The sequence below is a fragment of the Acinonyx jubatus genome, chromosome B3, assembly GCF_027475565.1.
Source record: "Acinonyx jubatus isolate Ajub_Pintada_27869175 chromosome B3, VMU_Ajub_asm_v1.0, whole genome shotgun sequence".
NCBI lineage: Eukaryota > Metazoa > Chordata > Mammalia > Carnivora > Felidae > Acinonyx > Acinonyx jubatus.
The window spans coordinates 122,557,979-122,573,268 of record NC_069386.1 but is presented as its reverse complement, the minus strand read 5'-3'; the positions used below and the strand labels follow the sequence as shown (position 1 = coordinate 122,573,268).

Below are 15,290 nucleotides of genomic sequence, written 5' to 3'. Positions count from 1 at the left end.
GCTTTTATGTCTGACTAGCAAGTATTCGATTTTCTTGTTAACTTCTAAATGGAACATGAAAGCTGGGGGTTGGAGTTTAGAGCAGTTTAGACCTGTATAGAGATGTAAGGAGTAAATAACTGTAGGTGCTGAGGCAGACATGAGTTTATGAGCCCACAGAACAGGCTCCTTCTTACTCAAGTTGGGATTTGTACTGGATGAGGCCCTTTTGTCTATGCCGTAGATGCTAAGGCATTCGTTCTGCTGACTTAGGTGCCCTGTCAAACTGTGACCAAACTAAAGCATAGAATCACTGACCATGGAAAAAACAAAGGAAATGGGAAAATACTGCATAATTTGTGGTCTCTGAAACGATCCAGCATTAATGAAAGTTTGTTTTAAGTAGTAATTTATGTCAGCTTTGTGTAGTTCAGGTCAATTCAAGAAAAGGTAGATTCCTTCTGCCAGGAAGAAGGGAAGAAATGTATAAATTGTAAGTTTATATTACCATTGGAAATAGGAACACAGAAATCCATTATTTAGAGCCATGATTACTACCAAATTTATCCTGGCTGGCTACAAGTGATGGCCGTGGTTCAGGACACTCTTTTAGAAGGCTTGGATTCCATTACCTTCAGCCTCTAGGACAGTGGGGGCTTAGAAAGAGAGACTTAATAATGCCAGCTTTTGAAACTGTCATTTTTACTTTTTATAAGTAGTGACTGACCACTAGTCTCCATGTATAGCTCCTTTTAGGCTAAAGGAACACAGCTCTCAAGACAGGGCCCTTACTCTTGGGGCCAGGACTAGACTGGATTTGAGGGAGGACTATAGTAATCTGATGATTTCTCGAAATCTCGAGTCCTTTGAGATTAAAATGCCTAATGTGTGTGGAGTTGGTACTAAATTTTAAAAATAAATGTAGATTTCAAATTTTCTGGAATTCTAAAACTGTTATAAATAATGTTTATTAAAATAAACAAACCCCAAAAGAAAGGACTATGATTTTTCATGGGGGTGGGGGGGAATGTTACAGGATTTTGTTGTGAATCTTACATATTAATTTAACTTGATATTCTTAAAAAAGCAAATCAATGAAAGTTGCTAAAAGGAACTATCTCTCGCTTTCTTACTTCAGTTTACATTGCCATGAAAAGAAAAGTTATTATTCTCAGTTTGCGTTTTGAGATGCCTTTAGTGGGAGTTTAAGTCCCTCCAATGAAAAACAATTTATCTACAGCAAGAAAAGCACACTCTTTTCACTTCTGTGTTGTACTTCAGGATCCACTGGCTAACTGTGAACTGCCTCATATGTAGTCTGTCCTCAGCCTTGCAGAATAAAATACCAAAGATCTGTGGTATTAACAATGTGGGGTTACTGGGTGCCTGGGTGGCTCAGTCTGTTAAGCTACCGACTTTAGCTCAGGTTGATCTCACAGTTTGTGAGATGGAGTCCCACATCACGTCGAGCTCTGTGCTGAGAGTGTGGAGCCTGCCTGGCATTCTCCCTCTCCCACTGTCTCTACCCCTCCCCTCCTTGAATGCTCTCTCTTTCTCTGTCTCTCTCTCTCTCAAAATAAATAAGTAAACATTTTTTTTAATGTGGGGGTACTGATAAAGGTAAAAAAAAGTTTCTTGTCCATTAAAAGATTTATTTCATGGAAGCACAACTTTTTTGTCTCTCCATTTTATAGGTTCATTTTATGTGATGGTGATTTTTGTAGGTGAGACAATCTTTTCACTAACTAGTCCGGTGTCAGATATTTTTAAATAACTGAGTTCTGATTATAATGATTTACGGGGTACTCTGTAGATGCTGTCTAGAAAGCAGCCAGAAAATTGCCAGTTGACTGTCTCTTAAAGATCCCATAAGTATATTCACTTCTTCAAATAATATTTACTAAGAGGTTATGTAAGAGGCTCTCTGTTTGGCTTGGGGGGTATACAGTAGTGAGCAAGACAGAAGTGGTCACCTCTCCCATAGAAGAAACAGGTGGTGGCAAGTAAACAATTTAAAATGGTGATTGGTGCTGTGAAGGTAAAATGAGAGGAAAGCGCCTGGAAAACAGGACTGCTTTAGATCCGTGATTAGGAGAGTCCTTTTCGAGGAGGTTACAGCTGAGCTGGAGCCTGAGTGGCAAGAACCAGCTGAGCTGAAATTGGGTGGGAAGAGTTTTCCTGAGAGAGGGAGCAATAAATATGAAGGCCACAGAGAAGAAAAGGGGTATGGTCTTCTAGAGAGTTGGAGCATTGAGTGAGGGGGTCTGGGGGAGAGAGAAAGGAAAGGTAAAGTTCCACGGAGCCTTTTTGCCACAGTCCCATGTTTGGATTTCATTCTAAGTTTCCTGGGAGGCTGTTGGAGGATGGAGGTGATGGGTTATGTGGGAGAGTGACATAATCTGATTTACCTTTTGGAAAGATAATTCTGGTTGTGGTGGTGTGGGGAAGGGGATACAGTGAAAATGGGAAGAGAGAAAATGGTGGCTTGGGCTGAGGCGATAGTAATGGAGATGGTGTGAAGCCTGAGAACTAGGGTGAATTTGGGAGGGAGAATCTTCAGTATTTACTCTTAAGTTGGATGGGGAGAGCAGACAGGACAAAGGAAGGAGGGAACTAAGGTTTGAGAAACCAGGGTTGGAGGGGAGGAGTATATCACTTCCTAAGAAGGAGAAAAGAAGGAATGGCAGGTATCAGAGATTAGAAATGAGGCAGGCAGATTTCCCGTAGGAGTTGGACATGCCTATCTGGAGCTCAGAAGGGAGGTAAGTAGGTAGTAGAAAAACAGTAAACCTAGATTCCAGATCTAGTCTCAGTTTGTGTAACAAAGAAGATTCTGTAAAAAGAAGGCCCTTAACATTTCTCCCTCCAAAATTCTGTGTGTGCTTTGTATTGTTATATATTGACCAAACATACATCTTCCACTCTCAGATACTCTTCAGATCCCTCCCAAATTAAATCATATGAATAAATGTTTTCCAAAATACAGTGAACTTATTACGTTTATTCCTACACTGAAGGTCTGTTAGTCCTTGTAAAGTTTACAAAAAACTAGATCAGATACAATGATTACTTACAATTTTGTCAGCCCAAGGATTTTATTCATTTAGGTTTATTTTTGTCTTTTCTCTTGCCTTTCCAGCATTTACCAAAAGAACAGTTACTCCAGATTCACCTTCAATCAAGGAAGATGCCAGCAGTTTACCAATGGATGGGACAAGTCCACAGTCTAAAAAGGAGGAATATGAAAGCAAAAAAAGCAAAATGTAATTTGTTGCTCTACATGAGTGTTTCACAAATAATAGCATATCTGTCCTTGTTGCAGTCTGGCCTGCATTATCAAGCAGACGTATCTACAGCTTCTGCTCTTTAGCATTGCCAAACACTGACTAAAATAACACTATACTTGGTCTTTGGAAATTATAGAAGTTAAACTAATCCAAGTAATATCAGCTCATGAATGGCATACAACTAACTTATTGGCAACTTATACCAGCCGAGAAAGAGAGATATTTTTCACTTTGCATTTTCCTTTTTCAGGCATGGTCAGCCAGTTTTTGAACCAAAATTTGGATATATAATTGGGATGTTTTAATAATTACTGGCCAAACAGGAGGGAAATGAGTTCCCCTCGAGGCAGAAGTTGTCAGCACTTTCGACTCAGGGAGTGTTTATATACAATCGATTTTTAAAAATGCTTGCTCCCTAATAAATTATCATGTGTTATAACATGTCATGGAGATATGCATATATAATACCAGACGGTCTGCTTTATAAACACTCAGGATTGTTACATTCATCATCCCAGCAGTCTGTTAGTACATGCAGTATCTTAAAATTTTATTCCCAATCATCCATTTTTAATAGCAATAAAGAATTTACAAGTGATACCTGAATTGTAGAACACTGTAAAGAATTCATAGCACAACTTATTTATTTATCTTTTTGTGGCCAAATATCTCACTGCAATCACTTTGTCATATTCTGGACCATCATTGGTTTTACTCTCACCAGACTCAAAGTTCCCAGACTCCTGTGTCATGAGATTTACTCCGCAAGGGTTCTCTCATAATTCGGTACTATCTACTTCAGCATCTCAGCCTTCTTTGACATCAAAGTGTTTTTAAGAACTTATGCTCTTTACATGCTAATCTACCAGTGGAGAAAGATTTCTAATGATGCTAATGAAAGGTAAAACAACCAGGAGCTAAATCCCACTGGGTCATGATGGAAAATTCTTCATAGAGACAAGGGCAATAAAGCAATGCCTTCGTAATTACATTTGTGCTCTTTAAAGCGTACTTGCTTATTCTCATATTTGTGAAGATGCTTCTATTTCCACCACCATGTCGTACTAACTTACTATATTTGAATGTCCAGAGCAAATGACACTCTTTGTTTATGAACTTGATTGGAAAGGCTACTACAGAGAACAGAGATCTTTGTCTCAAAAGATTACATAATACAATCTCCATAAGCTCTGAGAGTACAACCATGAGTTTTACCATTTATTCATGACAAAAATCTTTTATTGAGTTCCTACTATGGGGCAGTCATTGCGCTAAAAGGGAAAAAAGAGACACAAACAGCTATGCATGACCCAAAGTTTATTTGGCATTAGGAATTGCATGAAAAAGGAGTGATGTGTTCAGGCTAGCTTGAGAAACTCTGCATTAGACAACATTAAACAGGTTTGGTTTTGTTTTGTCTAACCTCAGGACTTCAAGCCGTTAATGTGCTAATGAGCACTGTGGGGTTTAGTGGGAATAGCCCTTTTTGAAGGAGCAGCTCACAATCCTGGTGTTTCTCAGAACCTATATTACACTATAGCAATACTCAGGGTATTGAGAAATTATGTCAATATTTTCATTGATGTGTTGACCAATACTGTAATATTTTATCTCCTTGGGTCTAAGTGACTAACTGGGAAGAAAATAAGGGACAATATTAACACATTTTATTTAAATCCTATGGATAAAAGTGAGTTAAATAGCTTTTCCCTTAATGTGTTAGTAGGAATGCCATGCACTCCATTCTTTTTTAGTAGGAATTGATTTAAACCACTCTTAGTACCTCTGTGACCATTAAAAAAATTACACCAGGCCAGTTAGACCTGAAAGTTGAAGGTAACACAGGTTATTTACCTGGAAAATCCTTGAAAACATATTAACTGATGATTTTATAACAGAATGGAGAGGGACCTTATGAAAGACCTTTTTTAATCTGAAAAAAATAAAGCCATTATATCATATTATTGAAGGCCTTGTGCTACTGTTGGATGAATGAAGGTGTCTGACTTTAAATATGGAACACACAAGAACTTCAAAGGCAAAGTCAACTTTTTGTGAGCAAAAATTTTGTCAAAATTCCTTGGCCCTCTGTTTATATGGAATTGAATCCAAGGACCTGTCTTCTCAGAGGATTTTTTCCTATCTCTTGCAGTCAGTCACTGTAAGCTCAAGTTGGAAATCAAAAGGAATGCTAAGGAAACACTAATAGCTTGATTTGTACATTTCAAAGCCAGCAACTGTTTTTCCTTCACTCACCCCTTTGGCAGAATAACCTGTGATATCAGCCCCATTGGAGTTGTGGTTGGTCAGCCATATTGCTTATAGTACTGGGACATTGGAAGGGATCAACCTTATTCTTGCAGTGAGCCTGGTCCAAGACTTAATTTGAAGATTGACCTTTTTGGTTTAATAATTTTGATTCTTCTGGCCATCTTTCTCCCTAAACACACTAAACTTCCATTGAAGTTACTGAAGGCCACAGAAGGGAGAAACACAGCTGGGAGAAATCTGGCTGGATGTTTTTCCCATTGGCTAAGGTTATTATTATTTCCTTGACTAGTGTCTGATTTAAAGGTTGGAAACCGGTTGGTTACATAACATCTTATGCATCCAGTTTCCCAGAATCACCGGCTTTTCTTCTTATTGTTACAGTTTACATATCTTTACTAGTAAAAGATATAAATTCTATAGCTTATCAAAAAAGTACACATAAGGCATTTGAATTTAAAGGTTACATAGATTAGAAGTGCCTACCTACTTAGCTCAGAAAACAAGCCTATTTTTTTTTATTTTCATCTTTTCAGCTAAGGTTTTTGAGGCTCTGGTCAGTGGTATATGTAAGGTGTATTTACACTCATAGTAATTGTTACATTTTCTTTAATGTGTATTAAAATAGCAAATATTGTTTTAAATGGAGCCAAATTCTTACACATAATTAGATGGGTATATTTACTTAGCCAGACCCTTTTTAGGAAAGGGTTAGGAATCTCAAATTGTTTTACTCAGGTATTGTACTATAAACCCAACTATACATCATTTAATAGCCAAGAATAGGAATGATTATTGAGTAAATTATTCCTTTTCCAAGATTCTTACACTCCCTCCTCAAACAAACTATCCCGGTATTTCCTCTTAATTTATTTTTTTAAAAAAGAAAGAAATTTGTGATGTTCATGGCCTTCAAATGAGGAAGCTGTCCTCACGAAGGCATCTGGTTTTCTTGGATCAAAACTACCATGAACCTTAAGCTGGAAAGAAAATTTGGGAAAGTTTGTATATAAAGGCATTTCATGCACCAAAGTATGATATAAAAATAGTTACATCTTTCAACTTTTAAGTTCTCAAATGTTTAGCAATAAAAACATCAGCTTATCCCTATTTGAGGAAAGAAATTTAAACCATGAAAGATTCCATTTAGTTTCATTTCCGTACAAAACACGACACATCTAATTTAAGGCTAGGAGAAATGCTTACATCTAGAAACAGAACTTTTAGATTCCAAGCCCCCAAACAAATTTCAGAGAAGTCTCCCTTGCCTTTGATTAGTAACAAAGTAAACCAATTTTTCTGCTCTGGTGAAACCAGACCAACCTTCCAGTTCTAACCTCATCTGCCCCCAGTTTAGCTTCTCCTGCTTTATCCGCACCTATGGCCCACATCCTACCTAAATCCAAACCCAACTCAGGTCATTCCTCGTGTTCCACCAGGTCAGCCTCAACTGTTGATCTTTGAAGTCTAATAACTACAACCTACAATGAAGGGGCAGACTGTCAGGGGTTTGGAGCACCTGCATGTCTTCCAGGGCCACCAACTGCAAAAGGATTTAAATGGCAAGTGGCTGACTACTCAGAGTTGAAAGCCTAGGAAAACTTCTGTGGCTGGCTATCTTCTGTAACACAGCTTGACTCTGACCATGGTACAAAGCCATGTGACAATTGTGGATGAGAACTTGTTGCCTTGTTCTCTGCAGGAGGATACTGGATTTCTGAACATAACAGCATGTTAATTGCCTTTCAGGAGGATAGTCAAAACAATATGTAATCTGATGACCTCCACCTGTCAAAATGTGGAGTCTTATGCCATTGAGCATATAGATGAGAACATGAAAAGAATTCTATAGTAAAATAAGAGCCATACATTAATCACCTGCAATTCTAATGATAACTTGCTATGTTTTAAGGCATTGAAGTCACTCAATTGCCATTCCAGAATGAATGCTCTTCCTCAAACTGGCAGATGCTGGATGTTCATGCCCAGACTATCTTATGTCATCTTTCCATAGATCCCCATGATTTGACAACCTCATTTTTCATTCTTTTAAAAAAAATTTTTTTTCAACGTTTTTTTATTTATTTTTGGGACAGAGAGAGACAGAGCATGAACGGGGGAGGGGCAGAGAGAGAGGGAGACACAGAATCGGAAACAGGCTCCAGGCTCCGAGCCATCAGCCCAGAGCCTGACGCAGGGCTCGAACTCACGGACCGCGAGATCGTGACCTGGCTGAAGTCGGACGCTTAACCGACTGCGCCACCCAGGCGCCCCATCATTTTTCATTCTTTAGTAAAGCATTTTGACTGGCATTATTTAAATTTTAAAAAGTTAACAATTTATCCTTAAATATTGGAGCTATGTGTCAGCAGTATAAAAGATCAGAATACTGGTTTGAAGCAATATTTTTTAAACAAAATTAGTGGATATTAAACTACCAACAGTTCAGATGTTATAATTTAAAAGTAAGAAAATATCTTATTCTGAGGGAAAGGAGGATAATATTATATGCTCATTAGTCACTAATTGACAGTGATTTAATATTTTCTTAAAATGGTTTTTTTGTTGTTTTTTTTTTGTTTTTTGGGTTTGTTTTTTTTTTTTTAATTAACAAGTCCTGGGGCATCTGGGTGGCTCAGTCGGTTAAGTATCTGACCCTTGATCTCAGCTCAGGTCTTGATCTCAGGGTGGTGAGTTCAAGTCCCATGTTGGGCTTTGTGCTCGGTGTGAAGCCTACTTAAAAAATAAGAAAAAGGACAAGTCTAAATTTTATAGTATCAGGTTTTCCATCAAATTACGGTTTCCTTTTGTTTTTATTTTCTTACAAATTTTCCATTTTAGAGTCAGTTGTATTTTTGAATCATTTGAAGCCACCAAGAGCTCAAATGGCCTTTAAAACACTTGGCCAACAACATGAAAATCTTTACTTTGAGACAGTGCATCTCCCTTTGTTCTTGAAATACTCTATTTCAATTGGAAATATTTCCTCCAATTGTATGTCTGTCTGGCTGGCTGTCTGTCTGTCTCTCTCTCTCTCTCTCTCTCTCTCTCTCTGATTTCTTTCTCTGGAATCCATAGTCATTTCCTCAAGAATCTTTGGAAGCACCTTTATGTCCTTTACTTGGGCCAGCCTGTGGACTGGAGTAATGCTGGTCCTGTGCCTGCATTTCAAGACATCGGAATAATGGCAACCATGAAGAGTTAGTGAGATTAGTAATTAACTGATCATTTTTTTCCTAATGAAGTAGGCTGGTCTGTTAACCAGGGGTAAAAATGCTTCTTTTGGTAAAACAAGATGGTTCCTCTTCATCCTTTTGTGATTGTGCACAGCTTTTTTTCAGAGCAGTATTTATATGTACTTCATATATCAGAAGAACCTATTTATGTCACCTAATTTTTACCTGAAAGCCGAAAGAGCAATCCCCAAAATGTGTCACATGGCACATAGAATTTAAAATCTAAGTTTCTAATATATCCCCTTTAGAAGGGTTTGGTGTTTTGTTTTGGTTTGGTTTTTTTGGGTTTTGGTTGTGGTTTTTTTGTTTTTGTTTTTGTTTTTTGTTTTTTTGGTTTTTTGGTTTTGGTTTTTTTTTTTTGTTTTTTTTTTGCCAGCACTCGAAGCCAGCTATTATCAGATCATACTGCATAACTCGTATTCAGTGTTATCCCTAGGGTAGTGGTAATGCTAGTTTAGATTTTGTTTGTCCATTATTGCTGAGCACTTAGCTGGATAAGGGAATGAAGGATGGCAGGAGTTCTGTAAAATGATATGAACACAGAGGAAGCTGGGTTGCCTTCAACAACACACATTTTAAACTGTTTATTTGAGAGAAAGAACTGCGGTAGCACTGCATCCTTTATCTGATGCAGGGTCCTGGAAAGCGGCATTGTGCAAAGTGGAGAAGGCTGTGAACTTGTGCCCTGTTAGGTCCCCTTTCTGAGGCACGTTGCACTAACCTTTAATGTTCTTTGTGGACTGCTTTCTGGCAGTTTGGATCTGGATGGAAAGTGTCCTCCTTTCAGATATTTTTCAGTCAGAGTGCCCTGTGCTTGTCTGTCATTTGGGATTTTCATTTTATTTATGCTGTCATTAAGCCCACCGTGAGGGAAGATACAGGCTTGATTTATGGCTTAGCATTCTGAAAACTTCCCATCATACTGAACCTCAGCTGTCAGTTACCAGAAATCAGGCAGCCATGGCAGTTAAAGCCATCTAATATGGTGGCTTTGGGGAGGTTGGGCAGTTTAAAAGATGTTTGGAGAGACCTAGGGAGTTTGGCTTTTTTTTTTCTTCTGAGCAGAATAAAATAGATGCATCAGTTCTAACGAGGCACTTCCTGCCCAGAGTCACTGGCAGAGCAGTCTCCTCCCAACAGCTGCAAGCTTGAGAGACCTCATGCTGCTGGCCAAGGTTCATTCTGTGCTTTGACTAAGACCACAGCCAATAAAGCCAATGTGTACCGTGGAAAGACTTTCCCATTTTTTCCATTGGAGAAGGCTTTTGTGAGGTTAGTTTGACTGTTGCAAATTAACAGTGGTGGTCATTGCTCATTTTTTTAATTTTAACTGCATGTAAACCTACTGATTAGATTCCATTGAGAACAAATCATAGTTTTCTGTAAGATACGTACCCTTTTGTCCAGTATTCCTTCAACCCCTGGTTCTCAAAATGTGGTTCCCAAGCCAGCAGTGGCAATAGCACCTGAGAGCTGGTTAACTACAAATTCTCAGGTCAGGAATAGGTGTATTCCTCTCACTGGTTTCAAGAGTAGAACTAGTATTAGATTATGAAAAGGGTGTGAACTTCTTTAGGGCTGAGTTCTGATCCTGTTTTCTTTCCATCCTCCCAGGTTACTTGGAAGCAACCTGATTTGGGACATTGGTTCTATGTTACCATTTCACATGCAGTTTTGTTTTGTCTATACCAGCAGCTCACAGCTATCCACACTGTGTTTCAGAGTAACATTTCCAGATTCTGACATTGTCATCTTTAAAAAGATTTTGGTGTAATGACCACTGTTAAGTCTCATCCAGCTTTCCCTCACTGTCTACGACTGAGATGTGGGATTTAATGTATCGTTCCATCTCTCAGTCCTTGGAAGACTAACAATGGCCATATGTAATTTGTCTTGGCCTTTTATCTTACATGTTGTACCTCTCCCCCTATTATATATGACTGATAATTTGAAATATTTGTTTGAATTTGAGTTGCTTCCCCTTCTCATTTGCTTAGGAATAGACTAAATTGAAATCTACACAGAATTCTCCCAATTGTAAAGTATATCAACTAAATCTTCTCAAGAACTTCTCAATTTCTGAGCAATTGATTTAAATATTACAGTATGTCTTACATTAAGGAAAGTTCTTCTGAAAGAGTGATTATTTATTGAGCAACTACAGTGGATAGGCCCCATATCAGAGTCTTTGCAAAGCCCCCACTCCAGCTAATTGCAGCAACTGAAATGTACAATTCTTACAATAAATAGCAATATCAAGTAAATTAAGCAAACAGCATTAACCCTTTAAACTGTGTTTAAAATATCAATTAGGGGCACCTGGGTGGCTCAGTCAGTTGAGTGTCCAGCTCTTGATTTCTGCTCAGGTCATGATCTCACAGTCATGGGATCAAGCCCCATGTCAGGCTCTACTCTGGGAGTGGATACTGCTTGAGATTCTCTCTCTCCTTCTCCCTCTGCCCCTCCCCTGCTTGTGCACATACACTCTTTCTTTTTAAAAAACAATAAAAATGATAATAAAATATCTTCAATTCTTTTATGGTTTAGACTTTTTACCAACTAATCATATAGATAATTAAAAAAAAAGAAGCTTACATAAATATACAAATGCAGTTTATTATACCTTTTGTGATCTGTTTAGAAAAACTTTCCACTGTTGAACAGGGACTGTGCCTATAACATATTTAACATTCATAAGTTATTCTGCTTTGGTGGCCTTCCACCCAAGAAATTATTTCCATCAATTCAAATGTGTATCTATTTTTTTAAATTCATTCATGCAATGTGAACCTATTATATCTTGTTTCATTGGTCAGAAAAGTCTTCTGTATGTATTGCCAATCTTAACCTTGTAATTTTTAAGAATTTAAATATAATTCCTTTATTTGGTTCACTGATAAATTTGATTAGCTGGGTGTATATGTTTAAATATACAAATATTTCATAATTCCTAGTTACCAATTATAATAGTTACATAATACACCATTTGAAATTGATACAACTAAATTTACATACTCACCCAGACTTGCATATGCTAAACTTTCATTTCCCATCAACAATTTGCTATTTGTTTCCCTTCTCAGAAAAGAGAATGAAATTGAACTTTTTTAAGAAAGCAGGTGAAAAATTGTATGTATTTAGATCACATCAAATAATATAGGAAGACAGCCAAGACCCTTACATTATCCTTGATCTCTTTTGAGTGTAAACACTAAAGGTGAAGTATCAGTTTGGACACAGCCATACAACATCAAAATGATCCTTGTTTTCATATTTTGCTTTTGGGCCACGTTTACTTTCCACAAACAAGGATCTTGTGAATATGTGAAAATTTACCATTTGTTGGGCACTACATAAAGCTTAGATTCAAATTCTCAGAACCGTTACCGAAGATGGGCTGAGCTTCTCATAGACAGATCTCATGTGAGAACAATCCAGTTCTGGAGCCACTGAGATCCAGATGTCCAACTGAACAGCTGCCATCCTCTGTGTGCAGTAACCTTGGGATCACTGACCATGTGTTATGCATTTCTTATCCTGACGCCCATGATTGAGGTCAGATGTTCTCTACCCTTAATTTTACCCTTTGGGACTCTATATTTCTCAGTGGGATGTACAGTCACAGACACTGGTACCACAGAGCAACTAGAGAAAAACTTTCCCATGCAGTGTTAATATAAGTAGATATTCTGGCTAAATTTCCATTACCTTTAAATATTTAGTGTCTATTTCTCTTCTCAGAGAGTGATTACAAGTGAACCGGAAACAACATAGGCATATAAAGGAGAGTAACTTAATTATCTTCCAGGGTCTGTAACCCCAGGGTTATATGTTGAGAGCATGGATGTGAAAGGAATCTTGTTTGGTCCTTCTACATGTGCAATCAACACATTTGAAACATACCAGCTTTCCTAATGTGGTAACTGAAGCTTATCAGAGTAGCAACTACCTGAGTGAAATCTATGCTTATTTTGATACTGATCTCAACACAACTTTATACAAATGTTTGATCGATTTTACAAAAGCAACATTGTCTTTTACCAAACAGAGTAATTACTTACCTTTTGCTGGTAGCATCATGACAGCTAATTCCCATGTTACCCATAGCTTGCGTGAAGAGCCATTAGGTAATGTTTGGAATCCAGGTAGGATCTGGGAAGGTCAGACCAAAGTAAATTATCACCACTTTAATATTTGCAGTGCATTTTTCAAATTACCAGCCAAAGGTCTAATATCCAAAACAATGTGTGTAATTTGGAACCAAGATTCAGTTTTTAATTGTTATTTTGATAACATCATAGATTGAACATCTTCCCAATTCTTTAAATCAGTGTGAATCCAGAATCAATATCTTTGAAAGCTATATAAAAATTTGTCATATCAACCACTGGTACCTAGAAAGCATGTTTATTTGAGGTAGTATGTATAGATGCTATCAAAATAATTATATTTCTAAATGTAAGATGCTTCACTAGAGAAGAAGGCACTGTGTTTTACCTAGCAAGGGAGCTGACATATTGTAAGTGTTTAAAATGCATTCAGTAACTTGACTAACCACCCCACACTCTCAATCATTTTTCTCTACAATAAGCAAAGGTGTTTATTAACATCTTGATAGCCAAATTTGCAATGTCTTTCAGCACTTAACAGACCATTTCCCTGATTGTATTCATGAAAATTCAATCACAGCGTTATTCTTGGAATTTCTGCCTAAGGGTTTAAACAATGCCTCAGTACTTTGAATGGCAAGGATATCACACTGATCAGATAACATCCCTATGTCACCAATATTAGTGACTAATTTCCTACACATGAAATGTGCTGATTTTCCCATACCGGATATCAGTAAAATATCTGTGTTATCATGGCATACACCATCTCCCTTGTGTTTGTGTAAGTGTGCTTTGAGGCCTGAGTATGTGTTGGCCATCATATTTGTGGATTTTTATAGAGATTCCTGTCATCACCACGTGTTTCACCAAGACTTTTCCACCAGATGGTTTATATGGAACAAAATCCCTGAGATTGCAGTGTTGGTCCCTTAAATCCCAAATTGATTTTGCAACGTAGTATTTTATTAACATCAATTGCTCCATCATTGTTGACTTCAATATTATCTTCCGGAAGCTGTGCTTCACCCGCTATACGATAGAGCAAGTAAATTTTTGCTGGGCCTTCTAGGCCTTACATTATCCAGCCAACTTGTGGCTTCTTGTGGTTTTGTTGCCTATTCGGTCCCAAAAGCATTCCTTTATTTCTGGACATTTGGCTTGAGAAATTTGCTTAGTTCGTATGCCAATTTCTTGTCAGTTGGCAATTTATTTGCTGACTTGGGCTAAGTATCTGCTATAAAATCACTTAGAATTGTGTACTTCCATCCTTCTTTGTCTTTACTTTTAGTACTTCCCTCCTTTGCACACTGCCATTGCCATCCTTGCTCCCAAAATGATGTTTGGCACATTTGGAAGTTTAGGTAGAAAAGTTTGCGATTCCCCAGGTCTGGTATCTTCGGCTGTTTTGTGATGTTTGTAATAACGCAATGTTTCTGAGGCAGCGGATACTGTGCTTTTCACATTATAAGTGTCTTCTATAACTCACATTAACAAGACTTCCCAGGGTCCATGATATGGCTTTGTCCTATGATATAGCTAGATGGTCCAGTTTTTTTTTAGTATAGGTCCATCATGCTGCCTCACACTTGGCAGTCTGATAAGAGAGAGTGCTATTAACCATGAACTTCTGGTATTCACTGTGAAAGAAATTGTAAGCCTTTGGACTTCGCATTACTGATGGTACAACTAAGAAAGTGCATACCGGGGCACCTGGGTGGCTCAGTCGGTTAAGCATCCGACTTCAGCTCAGGTCATGTTCTCAAGGTTTGTGAGTTTGAGCCCCGAGTCGGGCTCTGTGCTGACAGCTCGGAGCCTGGAGTCTGCTTTGGATTCTGTGTCTCCCTCTCTCTCTGCCCCTCCCCTGCTCATGCTCTGTCTCTCTCTGTCAAAAAATAAATAAATGGTAAAAAAAAAAAAAGATGAAAAAAAAAGTGCATACCATGCTTTTCGTGGTTGGAAACAACACAAACATTGGAATAGTCAAGATCCATCTCCTACCTCAATTGGTCATCAGTAGTAGCTGACATAACATCAGTGACTGTTGTCATAAAGTCATATTATATATTGAGCGTATGAAGAGACACCACTAATCCATGACTATCAAGAACTCGGTGCTGTAATTAGTACCACAAAATATGCAAGGAAAGAAGGATTCCTGCTATTATTGTTATTTGATACTCTAAGTATTTGGTGAAGGAATGCAATCTAACAACAACAAAAAGTTTAAAGGTCCCTTTAATTCCTCTCTGCATGAAGAAAAACAACACTTTCTCTTTAAAAGTCTGTTTTCCCACCCAGACAATATTTAAATTTTGTTCTCATTTTGACAGCATACAACAATACCAGAATTTGGGTTGTTTTAAAAATAGAAGTTCCTAGAGATAAACTCTGTTTTCCACTAGAGAATA

At 37.8% G+C, this 15,290-nt stretch overlaps 1 protein-coding gene and 1 long non-coding RNA gene across 10 annotated transcripts in view; one reads left to right on the top strand and one right to left on the bottom strand.

Annotated features, from left to right (window-relative positions):
- The window catches only part of CEP128 (centrosomal protein 128), a 376,215-nt gene extending 371,960 nt beyond the window's left edge, over nucleotides 1–4,255 (top strand). For 6 of the 8 annotated variants that reach the window (XM_027066336.2, XM_053224789.1, XM_027066335.2 and 3 more), the window contains one exon: nucleotides 3,119–4,255. In XM_027066336.2, coding sequence (XP_026922137.2) covers nucleotides 3,119–3,246 — 128 coding nt within the window. In that variant the 3' untranslated portion in view covers nucleotides 3,247–4,255. The remainder of the gene's footprint in view (nucleotides 1–3,118) is intronic. The other 2 variants (XR_008299569.1, XR_008299568.1) reach the window with 2 other exon arrangements.
- LOC106983583 (uncharacterized) overlaps nucleotides 1–15,290 on the bottom strand; it is a 94,027-nt gene that overhangs the window by 58,133 nt on the left and 20,604 nt on the right. For both annotated transcript variants that reach the window (XR_001431538.3, XR_008299571.1), the window contains exons 3-4: nucleotides 12,832–12,922; nucleotides 3,054–3,205 (exon numbers count right to left, since the gene is read on the bottom strand). This is a non-coding gene — a long non-coding RNA (uncharacterized LOC106983583). The remainder of the gene's footprint in view (nucleotides 1–3,053; nucleotides 3,206–12,831; nucleotides 12,923–15,290) is intronic.